The sequence below is a fragment of the Poecile atricapillus genome, chromosome 14, assembly GCF_030490865.1.
Source record: "Poecile atricapillus isolate bPoeAtr1 chromosome 14, bPoeAtr1.hap1, whole genome shotgun sequence".
Classification (NCBI taxonomy): Eukaryota; Metazoa; Chordata; class Aves; order Passeriformes; family Paridae; genus Poecile; species Poecile atricapillus.
In genome coordinates, this window is record NC_081262.1 from 10,597,604 (window position 1) to 10,612,158 (window position 14,555).

At 37.8% G+C, this 14,555-nt stretch overlaps 1 protein-coding gene across 2 annotated transcripts in view; it reads left to right on the plus strand.

The window, feature by feature from the left end:
* TRRAP (transformation/transcription domain associated protein) overlaps positions 1-14,218 on the plus strand; it is a 74,292-nt gene extending 60,074 nt beyond the window's left edge. For both annotated transcript variants that reach the window (XM_058849514.1, XM_058849515.1), the window contains exons 65-72: positions 150-349; positions 1,091-1,352; positions 7,874-8,099; positions 8,432-8,649; positions 9,337-9,521; positions 10,744-10,947; positions 11,872-12,066; positions 12,922-14,218. In XM_058849514.1, the coding sequence (XP_058705497.1) occupies positions 150-349; positions 1,091-1,352; positions 7,874-8,099; positions 8,432-8,649; positions 9,337-9,521; positions 10,744-10,947; positions 11,872-12,066; positions 12,922-13,206 (1,775 nt within the window). In that variant the 3' untranslated portion in view covers positions 13,207-14,218. The remainder of the gene's footprint in view (positions 1-149; positions 350-1,090; positions 1,353-7,873; positions 8,100-8,431; positions 8,650-9,336; positions 9,522-10,743; positions 10,948-11,871; positions 12,067-12,921) is intronic.
* Positions 14,219-14,555: the final 337 nt, after the last annotated feature.

The following is a 14,555-nucleotide window of genomic DNA, read 5'->3' on the forward strand; positions in this document are numbered from 1 at the left end:
AAAAAAATCTTTCTGAAGCTCAATAAGGAATACATATTCAATACTTAATGTAAATCTCAAGCCAATTATTGGAACAACTTGCTTTATTTCAAACAGACACATATCAAGTTCATGAAAGATAATTCTTATTTCCTTTTTAATTTTTCCAGACTCAGGGCAACAGCAACCAAGTTCAGTTGGAAATCAGTCCCACTCTGCCTCAGACCCCGGGCCCATCAGAGCCACTGCCCCAATGTGGAGGTGCAGCAGGATCATGCACATGCAGCGGGAATTGCATCCAACACTTCTGTCCTCTCTGGAAGGCATTGTGGATCAGATGGTCTGGTTCAGAGAGAATTGGCATGAAGAGGTATTTGCCTTCAATGTATGGATCATCTAAGGGAAAGTTAAATGCAAAATATTTATCCAGAATTAATTTTAAACATCAAAGCATAACAGTTTGTTTTGAGTAGTAAACTGATGTTTGTAGAACTGACTTTTCTGATTGAAGTTTAAGGATCTTGCTTATTTCTGGAAGCAGTACAGGGATTTTGCAGAACTGTTGATGTGATGAATGCCTCTAGGATTTAAGCTGTTGCTCTTACTAACTGAAAATGTATATTCTTACACAAAGTTTCAGAGATACCAGTTTCCTTCTTGATCTGGTGGTCTGTGACAGGTGGTGATTATTACCTGAAATTTGCATTGCAGCAGAGAGCAGATGGACCTGCCACTCTGCTGTTACCTGCCTCTCACAGCGTTGGACTATTCTGTTCTGTCTGCCTAGCAGTGTTTATTTGAAGGTTTCCTCATATCACCTTTTCTTCATAAATCTCAAAATATGAAATCTTAAAGTTACCTGCTGTTGAAAGAGCAAGCTGTCCTTTGTGAAGCAGCATTTCCCTGCTCAGTTTGAATATTTGCAATGCTAATGAAATTCAGCGCTGTCATTCTGAATGACCCTCTGATGCAATTTAAGAGTAGAGTTTTAAGCAGATATTTCTGAGACCGTAATTTTACTATAAAATGCCGTGTGGGAATGAATATTTGGTGTCAAATCAGAAGGCCTGTTCTTTTTGACTATTTTGGTTTTTCTGTTTTTCATTCTTAGGTTCTCAGACAGCTGCAGCAGGGCTTGGCAAAGTGCTACTCGGTTGCCTTTGAGAAAAGTGGAGCCGTTTCAGATGCCAAAATCACTCCTCATACACTGAATTTTGTCAAGAAGTTAGTCAGCACCTTTGGAGTAGGTCTTGAGAACGTCTCTAATGTGTCCACCATGTTTTCTAGTGCAGCCTCAGAGTCACTAGCTAGGAGAGCACAGGCAACAGCTCAAGACCCCGTGTTCCAGAAGTTAAAAGGCCAATTTACAACAGGTAAATGTTTAAATTTTGTTGCTGTTAATCTCAAGAAAATTTCCCCCCACAGTTCAGCTGTGAGGGCATTCTGCTTTTTTATTCCAATATCTTTCCTGAGAAAAAATTTAGAAAATGGCACCTTTCTGTCATTTAGCAAACCTGAAATAGTTTTGTGTCTGTCTTTTGTGCAGTAATAAATGTAATTCAATGGAAAACAGACATCAACCCAGAGAATAAATATATTGTTGTATTTTTATTATTGAAAACTGTGGTTTGATCACATATTTGTTTAAAGATAAGTTAGATTACTTCAATATAATATTTTTGCAATTTGCACAGAACTGCTGGCTGTATCTGAGGGACCATAATGATCTCTGTCTCACTGTGATGGCAGAATTTAATGAAATTTTCCCCCCAGAACTCCAAACTGATGATTTTATGTGAAGTCTTTCAAAACAGCCTACTTCTGATGATAAGGAAGATTACTTTAATGTTTTGGATAACTAGATTATAAAAATTCTATTACCCAAATTTACATCACTGGTAAATTGAATCAATAACTTTAATCAGATCTAATAAAAAAAGATACTTAAGGGAAGTAGTTTTTTTGTTTCATTCATTTTCTCTTAACCAGGGGTTACATATTTGAGTATCTGATCTTGATTTAAAATTCAAAGAAAAGCTTGTTTACAAGCTTGATTTGTTTGGTGAAATGTGTTAAGGCCACGCAGCTCACATAATGGCAGAAAGTGACACTGATTGGCATCAGTGTTTTGGGTTGCCAGAATTTTGAGTTTTGCATAAATTCCTTGACTTTTCTTTAAACATAACTGGGAGTGTTTGACAAGTAGACTTGGGGTGTCTTTTCAAGCATTTTGCTGATAATATTGTGAAAATAAGGGAGCTGCTGGGAATCCTGTGAAAGTAACGGAGTTGTAGAAGTGACCTACATATCTCGTCACGCCATACATTGCATGATGTCCTTTCTGAGGCACAGCAGTTGCCTGACAGCAGATAATGAAAGTCCTGAACCATATGATTAAATTTTTACTGGATGAAGTGTACTAGGGAGGGAAATGGAAGTAGAAACACTTTGTGTGTCTTTAATGGGAGCGTACAGGGGAAAAAAAAATCAGTGGATAATGATTAATGGGATGAAATTTCACCAGTCCAGGTGCTGGATTCTGTGCCTAGAACAGAGTGATAATGGCAGGTACAGGTGTAAATGGGAGAGGAAAGGCTGGGGAGCAGCCCTGGATCAGGGATCTGGGGATGGTGGTAGATCCCTTCCAGCTGAAATGCTCTACATTAAATACAAGTTTGGACTTAATTTTAATTTTTAATAATGGTTTATAGTCTTTACCTTGCAACAGTAGTATGCCACTTATTTATTGCTGTAAGTGTTGTTGGTTCACTCAGTTCTGGTTAGATTTGAGTTATTTTTGGTCTCTCACACTATCTTCCTCTCCTGTGAGCATCAGAGAGCTCTGGGGTTTCTAAGGTGTAAAGGAAAAGAAAACACAATGCCAGACTAAAATCTGCAATATCTGAAGTAATATTTCAAAACATTTCTAGAGAAACATTTAAGAAAGTTTAATTACAATTCAGTTACAATTTTTAGTTAAAACAAAAAATTGAGAGGATTTCTAGTTTTTTATGCTATTTTAATTTTTTGTGTATCTTTGTGATATATAAAGCTTTTCAGATTTTTTATCTTAATTAAAGAATTATATGGAACAACATATAAACCAAAGTATTACATTGGTCTGGCCATAAAAATCATGTAGAGTCATCAAATGCAAAGTGTTTCTTAGTGAATTTCAGTTAAATAACAGTAATTACTTTTTTTTGGTGAAGATTTCATGTTTTATTTTTCAAGTATGATGAAATATGAGTGTCTGCAGGATACAAGTAATTATTTTGCTTAGTGCTGGATTAGATTTTATTTTAATCTATTACATTCAGTGTTTAAATTTACAGACTAAATGTGGAAAAGCAGACGGAATTAAACCAATCAGCATACTTAATAATTTCTGTAATCTAATTTGTAATGCAGAAAATGAAAATAAGTTTTTTTATTGATTTTGCAATAATAGTAAAATGTATGTAAATAACTGAATAGGACTGTAATTACTGTACTGAAGATTGCAAGGGCTGTTTAAACTTTATGAGAAATCCCTTGCAGAATGTGCCTGATGTGTCCTTCTGTCACACTACGATGTTCATGTTTGTTTTTCCTGTTCTCAGTACCAGCTGCATTTGTATGATGGACAGATAATTACAGTGGTTGCCATTCATTTCAAAAGTATCCAAGCTAAGGAGCTGTCTTGGAGTAAACTTTTGGTCAATTATTCCCAGATTAATGTTGACAGCTATGGTTTGTAGACACTTTCAACAGGCTTTGGTTGCATGATCATTTCCATCAACATCAGAGTTGTATTTTGACTCCTATTTGGAGCCACTGGAGACTCTCACACCGTTTCTTATATTCTAAATTATTTGCAGCAGTTTGGACTGTTGGAGCTGTGATAGGTCATCCTTATCCATCCTAATTTTATATTATAAAAACAAATTTTACTTTGAATTTTTTTCTAGAACTTCAAATGTGTAGTTCTTTGACCATCTGTTCTTTGTTCTGTCTCCTTTTCTGCTGAACCTTTTGACATCAAAGAATAGAAAATGCTGAAAAATGCTCCCTTTGAGAGCTCTCTAAGCAGTGAAAGCAGCAGAAAATCTGCCTCAATTGTCCTTTTGTGGGCAGATGATAGTTTTAGAGTTTGGATCAGCTTCTTTCTGCAACCATCTCTCTACTCAAGCTGAATATGAATGGAAAGTTCCAAAATACACCCTTGAAGGGCACAGTAATTTCCTTGAGACTTTGTCACCCAGCGCAATGAATCCTTCAGTGTGCGAGGTAGCTCTGTAGGGAGGAGGAAGCTCTTGAAACCCAAGTGTGGCTCTGAACTGTTAGGAGAGGGCAGGGAAAAGAGTTCTGTTCATTTTCAGCTTTTTAAAGGATTTTCTTTTTTCCCCCCTTTTGCTCAAGAGTGAACACAGCATACTTTGGTAGCTCTTTCTTTGCTTCCCTTGTAATTTTTAGGTAACAGGATGTTATCCAGGAAATCCAGATAAAGAGATGGATAATATTTGGCCTTGGTGTCTGGTCTATGCAGTCTTGGTTTTCTGGAGCTGGGTAATAAACCAGAAGTCCTGCTCTATATTTCTGCTTTCCTCTCACTGAGGTTTTTCATCTTTATTGTTTTTTTTCCAAAAGTTCTTGTGAGGTTGGAAAGAAGTTCTGGGAGGCAGGGTATATAAGTGTTTGAATAATAACTTCAAAGGCAAGACAGCACTTCAATTTTGGGAAATGCTTGGATCTTCTTCGGTGTCATGGGCATAAAGAATTGTCCTGCTCTGTGCAGCCACACTTACAACTCAGTCCTCAGGGACACCTCACTTGATGGGTGTCTTGGCTTTTTAGCTGGAGATCCTTGACATGTGAACATTTAACAAAATCAGGCTTTTCCTATGGTCAGAGTAATCTTAAAAATGGTTAAATGAACTGTTGCTTGCTCTAAAAGCATTAATAGCCTGTTGCCTTTGATTGATCAGAACTATCTTCTTCCAGTGTAGCAGAAAGTTTTTTTAATACAGTTCTGGAGTCTTAGTTTGGAGGTCTTCTTTGTTGTCTTCATGCCATGTTAATGTTGTGTAGGTCAAGGGGTCTGGGGAGGGAAAGAGGGTTGGATACTCTAATTTTGCTACCTTGAGTATGTGTTTTGGTGTTTCTTCCTGAGGAGTGACGGTACAGCCTTCAATCAAAGTGTGTTAAGAGCCATCAGGGTTTTTTTAGGTCTGTCTCACTGGGAAGAAAATTATGCCCCATTTCTCCTTCCATTGAAGAAGGAACAAGAAACTTCAGCAGCATTGAGAAGAGAGAGCAAACTGCTTCCACTGCTGTCTGTGCCATGGCCTGCAGTGAAAATCTCCATTAAGGATGGAGAGGGAAAACTTCCCATCATTTTTAGGACTAGGTGGTGCAAGTAGTGAGGTACTTCACACCCCAGTGTGTGTTAGCTTGAGAAAGGTGTTTTCCAAAGAAATGGATTTTTTTTGAAACAAAACCACTGTTTATATAGATTAAGGTGTCTGCAGAACACAGAGACTTTGTACACAAATAATGTTTGGCCCTTTCTTCCAGCTGAAGTGATTTTTCTTCTCAGATGGGCTCTCTGTGACACGGAGCAGAAAGACTAATTGAACACTCTGTTTTTCCCATCTGCCACTGGGAAACAAAAGAACAACAAAACTCCTAAAATAGGCATTCAACAAACTAGAGCTGCTCTTGTGGTGAACTGAGTGACTTTTTTTTTTTGTAAGGAAAATATATTGATGCGTGTTTTTACCTCTTGGCTGATTCACATTAGCACAAAAACTAGTTGCAGTTTGAGGGTACTTTCCTGCACTTCAGAGAATCAGGAGATAAATGATGCAATAATTTTGTCACTTTGATGAAATTATTTACTCCCACTGCTCACTAGAGGGTAGGCTTGGGATTTTAATAAGAATGTTTTACAGTGATATTGCAATAGATGCACTGCCCACAGCAGGCAGAAAAAGAAAAAGGAATATTACATCCATAAATATGAAGCCGTATTTTTCATTATAGACTTTTTTCTTACAGAAGTGGAAAAGATTTTGGATGAGCTGGTTTTTTGCTCTGTTTTAGGCTGGTAGACTCAGGTCTTTCACTGAAAGCTTTTAGCATATCAGTTTATTGTGAATACACAGTGAAATATGTTGGGTAATATGTTCTCTCATATTTATTGAAGTAACAGAGCAGCATAATGAAAGCATTCCTAAGGTGCATTGTTTTCTTTGGCATTAGAATCCTGGATTAAAGAAAAGAACTTAGAAGACTGTATGTATAGAATGACAGGAACTCTGCTGGCTAAATGAATGTTTTAAGTTGTTTGTAGGAGTAAGTATTTTGGACAATCAGAATTTTGAGTGGTTTAATTGTTGTTGAAAAAAACTTTTATATGCAGTAATTACTGTGTGCACATACTTAATTCACTCTTGGCACACTTGCAGGCAGATGCTTGTAGCATATTTATGTGGTCAAATTTTCTGAGCAGCACTCATGTTTGTTTGGTTTTTGGTATTTTTGTCAACTTAGGAAAATATTGAGTGTATGTAGCATATTGAAATGAAGGTTCTGCAAGAAAATTTAAATTCATTTTTAAGACTTAATTTTCTGTTGTTTTAAATAATGCTGAAGATTCTGTTCTGCTCTAGCTGTAAATGTCAGAAATACTGAATTGTCATTCTCTGTTTTTTTTCAGTTGCTTTTTATCTTGAGACATGTTGAACTTAAAATGGCTTCTTCTAGGGAGTGGAGATGAGTTCAAAAATTGAAGTCTCTTGGTTAACTTGCTCAGTTTGGGATGCCATAACTAATGAGGTTTACAGAGAGTAGTTTGTCTTCTTATCCAAGTGTGTTTAATCTTTCATTGTTGTGGCACTGAACTGCTGAGCCATCATTTCATGTATGTGGTTTATTCATTTTCCCTCTTTTGGGAAATTCAAAGACATTTATTTATTTTTTATTTCTCTAGTCTGAAACTGTAGTGAGAGCAATGTTGGGAAGATGGTGTTGGTGTGGCCCAGAAAATGCTCAGTATTGCAGTGACTTCTGTTACAGAATTACTTGTACAATGTACTGAAGTCCATGTATTGACCTTGAGAAAGTTCCTTCTTCACCTGCATGTGGATTAAAGGAGATATTCTCACTGTGTAATACTGTTAACATTGCAGTGGAAAGAGCAGGCTGTTTGCATAATATTGTCATTTTTTCTTGGGCTGCTGTGGCAGTTCTTCCTGTAGTGTCTTTCAATTGTTGTCTAAGACAGGAAAGAATAAGAATTTTCTTGTAGCTGAGAGGAGGAGAATGGTAATAATAGCAATTTTATTATTTGTCCTGCAGTTTCTCACAGGTTCTATGCTGTATCCTCAACTGGGGCTTTTTCATTCCTTTTAGAAGTAAAAAGTCTCCACTGGTTTTAAATAAATAAATAAATGACTTGTAATGAAACAGGTAGAAAATTATAGTGCTATAAAGTAAGCCTACTTTTCCTCTTTCACTAAGTGGTCTGATCTAATAATTTGGGGTTTTACTACTTTCTTTCTATGCTGTATGTCTGGTTGCAATAGAGAATTCAATACAGTAATGGTTTTTAAATTTTTCACTATACGCTTTTCAATGTTTGTGTGACTGTAAAACAGGAAAATCTTAGGAAGTTCAATATGTACTTAATAAAAGAATATTTTAGAGTTGTATACAGAAAAGAGGTAGCAGATTCTGACAGATTTAAATTATTGTTATATATAATGCTAGGATTGTGCTAAAAGATTTTCTATGGAGAATAGAAAGATTCAGTAGAGCCTGTCTTTTAAAGGCAGTTAAGCTTAGTGGGGATGTGTGTTTGGTTTGCACTATTGAATTGGGTGATTTGATTTTGTGTGGCTTTTTTTTTTAGATTTTGACTTCAGTGTGCCAGGATCAATGAAACTCCACAACCTTATCTCCAAACTAAAGAAATGGATCAAAATTCTGGAGGCCAAAACGAAGCAGCTTCCAAAGTTCTTCCTTATAGAGGAAAAGTGCCGCTTTCTAAGTAACTTTTCGGCTCAAACTGCAGAAGTGGAGATACCTGGAGAATTCCTTATGCCAAAGCCAACACATTACTACATCAAGATAGCAAGGTAACCTAAATTAAAGCTCCATCCATCCATCCATCCATCCATCCATCCATCCATCCATCCATCCATCCATCCATCCACTCTGCAAAAGTGGATGGGTATTTTATAGTAGATATTTATATATATGTATTACAAATATAGTCAAACTTTGTAAGACCTTTTTAATTTATCCTCCTTCAATAATTTTACATTTGATCTCTGAACACCTGCACTGTTCAGAGCATATTTGCTTTTCTTGTACGTTGCTGTAAGTTGGGATCTGTGCTTTTGTTGTAACCACTAGAGATCCTGTTGTTCAAAACAGTTGTAGAGGTCTCACCAAATGATCCTGGCAGGTTCATGCCGAGGGTGGAGATCGTGCAGAAGCACAACACGGCCGCCCGCAGGCTGTACATCCGCGGGCACAACGGGAAGATCTACCCCTACCTGGTGATGAACGACGCCTGCCTGACCGAGTCGCGCCGCGAGGAGCGGGTCCTGCAGCTCCTCCGACTCCTCAACCCCTGCCTGGAGAAGAGGAAGGAGACCACCAAAAGACATTTGTTTTTCACAGGTACCGAAAAGAGAGAGATCTGTGGTGTTTTTGAATGTATGTTGCGTTCAAGGGTTATAATCGCTGGGGGTTTTTGAATATTCAGAAGGTACATTCACATCTGTCTGGGTGATTAGTCTTGTCTGGAGCTGTAGCACCCCTCTGGAGAAGTGCAGCTGATTGCAGGGGATCTGGGGTGTTTTTAGAATGCTTATGTGTATTGCTTATGGTATCAAGTGCACTTGTGGATATTTAAAATAGAAATGCCCACTGGGCCTGTTGGTGTGGAAATGGGTGCACATACTTCAGAATAAACACATAGAGACAACTGAGCAGGGACAGAACAAAACCTTTTCTCCCCGAGCTGTGATATATGAATACTGAATTTCTTTTACGTCTTCCACATAACACAGAAGAAATATTTTATTTTTTCTTTTTTCTGCTGAATTTCATCTGAACAAAGGTAAAGGAAAATAGGAAGAATGATGAGTGCTCAATTTTTTTTTTGGAAAATACAGTTGATATTTCTGTTAAGATAAAAACCCTGCTGTAATCCTTTTTCACATGAGCTTGTAAATTAATTATGAGCATAGCATTAAAATGTTCTGTTGCTGGGCTTCAGCTGATTATCGGGGTTGCGTTTCAAGGGTTGGGTGTCAGCGTTTGGGACGTGGACGAGCTCGGTTGTGCTCTGCTCTCTCCGCGCAGTGCCGCGGGTGGTGGCGGTGTCCCCGCAGATGCGGCTGGTGGAGGACAACCCCTCGTCCCTGTCACTGGTGGAGATCTACAAACAGCGCTGTGCCAAGAAGGGCATCGAGCACGACAACCCCATCTCCCGCTACTACGACCGGCTGGCCACCGTGCAGGCTCGGGGCACGCAGGCCAGTCACCAGGTACCACGGGGCTTCACCCTGGCCTCTCCCCAGCTCCCAGCTGGGCCATGGGCAAGTTCACCCTGGCTTTTCACCAGCAGCGCTTCTTCAGAACTCAGGAAGTTCACTATGTACTAAATAAAAGAATATTTTGGAGTTTAGAAAAAGAGAGAGCGGATTCTGACAGGTTTAAATTATTGTTATATACAACGCTAGGACCTTGCTAAAAGGTTTTCTATAGGAAATAGAAATATTCAGTAGAGCCTAAGGCAGTTCAGCTTAGCAGGGATGTGTGTGTTTGGTAGATGTCATTAGATGACAGATACATGGCACACTAATGGCGTTTGGATTTTTTTTGCAGTTTATTTTGATTTTGCATAATGAGAACTCTATCTCTCTTTTGAGTTTTAGGTTATCTTGGAAAGATTTTATTAAAAAAAAAGCTGTATTTTTATTGCTAGAAGTTGTTTGGATAAATACAACTGAAAACAGGCAGGGTGCTTATTGATTTTTTTGCTCTCGTGTAGTGCTTTAAAAATAATTGACAGCATGGGAAGCAGCATTCCTAATTTACATAAGCAGCTACAGCGTGGTATGTGAGGCAGGCTTCCCATGTTCTTCTAATGTTTCTCTTAAAATTGGCAGTGCATCCATTTGTCTAAGCCAAACAGGAGCAGGTGGGCAATCTCACCTAATAAATGAAGTATTCAGAAAGAACAAAGCTTCCTCTCTCTGTAACCTCCACCAAACAACCTGTTGTGATATATAAGGTAGTTTTGTTTTTTTAACTTAGGATTAGTGGAAATTCATACATGAAATGCCAGTCCCATTCCAAATACAGCTATTAGAAAATACACAGTAAATATGTATTACAGACCTAATTTAAACAATTGTCTCAGACTTTCTTTGTTACAAAATAAAACCGGAAGTGCTATGTAACATTTGTTTTGATTTTCAGCATTCTTATTTTTGAAGCTTTAACAGCCATTTAATTGAAGTCAACATGACTATCATGCTTTCTGGTGTAACAGAACAGATCCTAATTTTACTTATTTTTCTAACTAATTAGGCTAGTATATGCTATAGTAATTAAATATTTTGGTAGAGATTTTTTTTTTCTTAGCTTTTCCTAAAACGAGATACAGCAATTAAGAGCAGATTGGTAGTTGCTTTAGGTCGATTTGTCTGCTGCTAAGAAGTGCATGAAAAATGCCTTTTTCCTCCTAACCCTTTTTCTGTGCAGGTTCTCAGAGACATCCTGAAGGAGGTGCAGAGTAACATGGTGCCTCGCAGCATGCTCAAGGAGTGGGCTCTGCACACCTTCCCCAACGCCACGGATTACTGGACCTTCCGGAAGATGTTCACCATCCAGTTAGCCCTCATTGGCTTTGCAGAGTTCATCTTCCATCTCAACAGGCTCAACCCTGAGATGCTGCAGATTGCCCAGGTGTGCTTCTGTTCCTTCTCTCGTCTTGGATCAGATGGATGTTGGCACTGTGCTTTTGAGATGAGTCAAAGTTCAGCTCAGATAATGAACAGTGCATTTCAGTAGGCTTTTTATTTCTGTGTGATTGCACATCCTGTAGGGAGTACTTTAACCTGCAGCCCCTGTGGACATCAACTCTGCCTTCTGTGGTGAGAGTTTAGAACTTTGTGAAATTGTTCTTAGATATTGGAACTCTTCATGTAAATGTCTGATAAGTCTCTCTTTTTAGTCTTCTTTCAAATATATTGCTTTCAAAATACCTTTGTATTAAATCAATTAAGTGTAAGAAATATAAAATTTAGAGCTTCATTTTCTTAAAGGGCTATACCCATTTTCAAATACCATTCTCTTTTGAGTGTATCTATCAAGCTACAACTCCTGTTCATGATTTTTCTGTTTTAACCCAACATTTAAAATGAGGTTTTTCCTTAAAAAAAGAGCAAAGGTGGCATTTATTGAAGTCTCAATGTCATTTTAATGCATGGAGAGCTACAGTCTGTATAGCAATTAGGATTTTTTGATCCCTCTGTTAGGTGTTCAGCTGTTTACCCAGAGTCAACCTTGTTGGACACTGAGTGTTGTCCCAGAGGTCTGTTGGCATTGACTCCATACAGATCAGGATCCAGAGGAATCTATTCCTTAAGTTTGGTATTACATGTATTTAGTAAGGGGTTTGGACACAACATTTTGAGAGAAATACTTACCTTTGTGCGTGCCATTATTTATTACTTCATTGCTTAAAAGTTATTTGGCTAAATGAGTGAAAAGCTATTGAAGTACTATTGGGACTCAGTATTAGCAGACACAAAAATCCAACTGCTTTTGGTTCCATGAACAAAAATCAGTTTGTTTAATTGCTATTGTGCATTTTTCTGTTAAACCCAGGACACTGGCAAGCTCAATGTGGCTTACTTTCGCTTTGACATTAACGATGCCACTGGAGATTTGGATGCCAATCGTCCCGTTCCGTTCCGGCTCACCCCAAACATCTCGGAATTTCTCACCACCATCGGGGTGTCAGGGCCCCTCACTGCATCCATGATTGCAGTAGCTCGCTGCTTTGCACAGCCAAACTTCAAGGTTTGTATACCTTCTGCAAGGTTATTTGCAGGTTTGTATTTAACAATTTATAGATGAAGCAGCACTTTTTTGGTGAAGGTAGGAACTGAATGATGGTGTGTATTTGTTTTAAAATTTTACCCTGAGTTCATCACAAAGGCCAGCTGAAATGTTGGAAATTTTTGGAAATACTTTATTTATTATGTGTAAATGTTTATTTTGACTCAGACTGGACACATAAAAGTTTGGTTTAGAAGCTTGAGACTGTTGGAGTTGGCAGTCCAGACAGAGATGAATACCAGTAACTCAAAACAGTGATGAGAAAAAATTGGAAAGTATTTGTTGCAGTTATGTCTTTTTCATCCAAGGATGAAACTGGCCTGTATAACATATATGCGTATATATATTAGATACATATGTGTATGGGTGTTGTAGTCAGTGTCCTTTCCCTGTGTAGCTGAAAAAAATATTCCCTGAGAGTGCAATGACTGAAAAAAAACCCTCCAGCTTTTCAAAGGACTCCAAATCTTTGCCCAAGATTTCTGTGTGAGTGTGGTAAAAGCCATGAATTTAGTTGAATAATTTAAAAATAGGATATACCCAACAGTATCTGTGTATCAATATCTTAATATATGTTGTTAATTCCTGTAGGAGTCATTGTGTTGTGTTTTTGTAATGGAAACTTTTTATGAAGAGAAACACCTGGAGAGGAAATAATAAAGATGTTTGGAAGCCACACTTGCCTTGAAAAGTCTGAAATTGCAGTGTGGCACCAAAAGTGGCAAAATGCTGTTGACTAAAATCTGGTTTTACAATTCTGTAACCTGATTGTTATTTGGATTAAGTGCAATAATCTGATTTTTCTTCTCCGTATAGGTTGACGGCATCCTAAAAACCGTGCTAAGGGATGAAATCATTGCGTGGCACAAAAAAACCCAAGAGGACACCTCCTCTCCCCTGTCAGCAGCTGGGCAGCCCGAGAACATGGACAGCCAGCAGCTGGTTTCCCTGGTTCAGAAAGCTGTGACTGCCATCATGACTCGCCTCCACAACCTCGCTCAGTTTGAGGGAGGGGAAAGCAAAGTCAACACTCTGGTGGCAGCTGCAAACAGCTTGGACAACCTCTGCAGGATGGACCCCGCCTGGCACCCCTGGCTGTGACTTGAAACTTTCAGTAGTTTTAGTGGGAGGGGTGGGGAGGTTGTTGTTTTTGTTGTTTTGGGGTTTTTTTTTGTTTGTTTGTTTTTATTTCCTCCTGTTGTTTGTGGTGTGAGCCATATTTTGTGTTAAGAAAATGTGAAAAAAGCTTTCCAGACCATGGCTTACCTGTCACACTGCATTTTGTCAGTTTTCATTCTAGCTGTGTTTACAGTAGTATGGCGTTTTTACTGTTTCTAATTTCATGAGAAGACATTTCCTCTCATTTAAGCAGTTGATATGCAACAGCAGCTTTTGCAAATAGACTAAAATGAAGAGAGAAAAATAATATACAGAAAAATCTAATTTTATGATGAAGACTATGAAACTAGCATTGTTAGATTTAGGGCCTGCCATTCCTAATAACCTGCAGTATATAATTTTTTTTATCAATAGTAGTTACTAAAAAAAGAAAAATACAGTAATCCAAGTTACTGTCTTACTCTGTGAAATTTTCCTTAATCACTCTCTCTTCATAATGCCAAATTGAAGGCACAGAGAAATGCTCTTAACTTTTAAGTTTGCTTCAAATTTACATGGGCAATGTGGCTTTGTACAGACAATTTTGTATGAAATGTTATAGAGGTGAGATTTTGTTAGGCACTGAAAAAATGATGATCAAGTTGTGCTGACTTTCCTGGAGCACAGGCTATGTACAGTAAAAGTGTAAACCATTTAGAGTATTTGGTTTAGTTGTGGACAGTGTTTGGGGGGAAGTTTATAAAAGGATGGAAAAAGTCATCCTTTGATACATGTATTTGTCTGTAATAGAGAAAAGATGAAATCTTATCAAGTTCTCTTTACTGTTTAGAATTACAGTAGCTCCTTGAGAATAAATCTGTTCCTTTGTAATTTAAGAGCAGTTTAATGTTTCACTCGTCTTTCTGTTGTGTTAGCATTTTTATAAAACTTTGGTGTTGAGAATGTTAAATTTGTACAGAGTGATTTTTTTCAAAATAAATATTTTATAAAACTCTCTGGTATTAATTTTATTGATATCTTTGATATTATCCTAAGAGTATGGTTTTGCTTCATTGTATAATGGATGAATCAGGCATGGCCCTCCATTCCCATGCTCGGTGCTCCTTTTCTATCAAAGAGTTTTGCTCTATGGCACTATGTGCAAGTGGAAGCTCAAATAAATGAGTGCTAAGGACTATATAAGGATTTGGAAAACAAACATCATTTTTTTTGGCAAAGAATTTCTTCCTTATCAAAATCATGTTGGCAAGAATAATCTTCTTATAAAACATAGTGCTTCCAGGATGTGTCACAACACGCTCTGTCTGCAGTCATTCACAACTGAGCTCAGT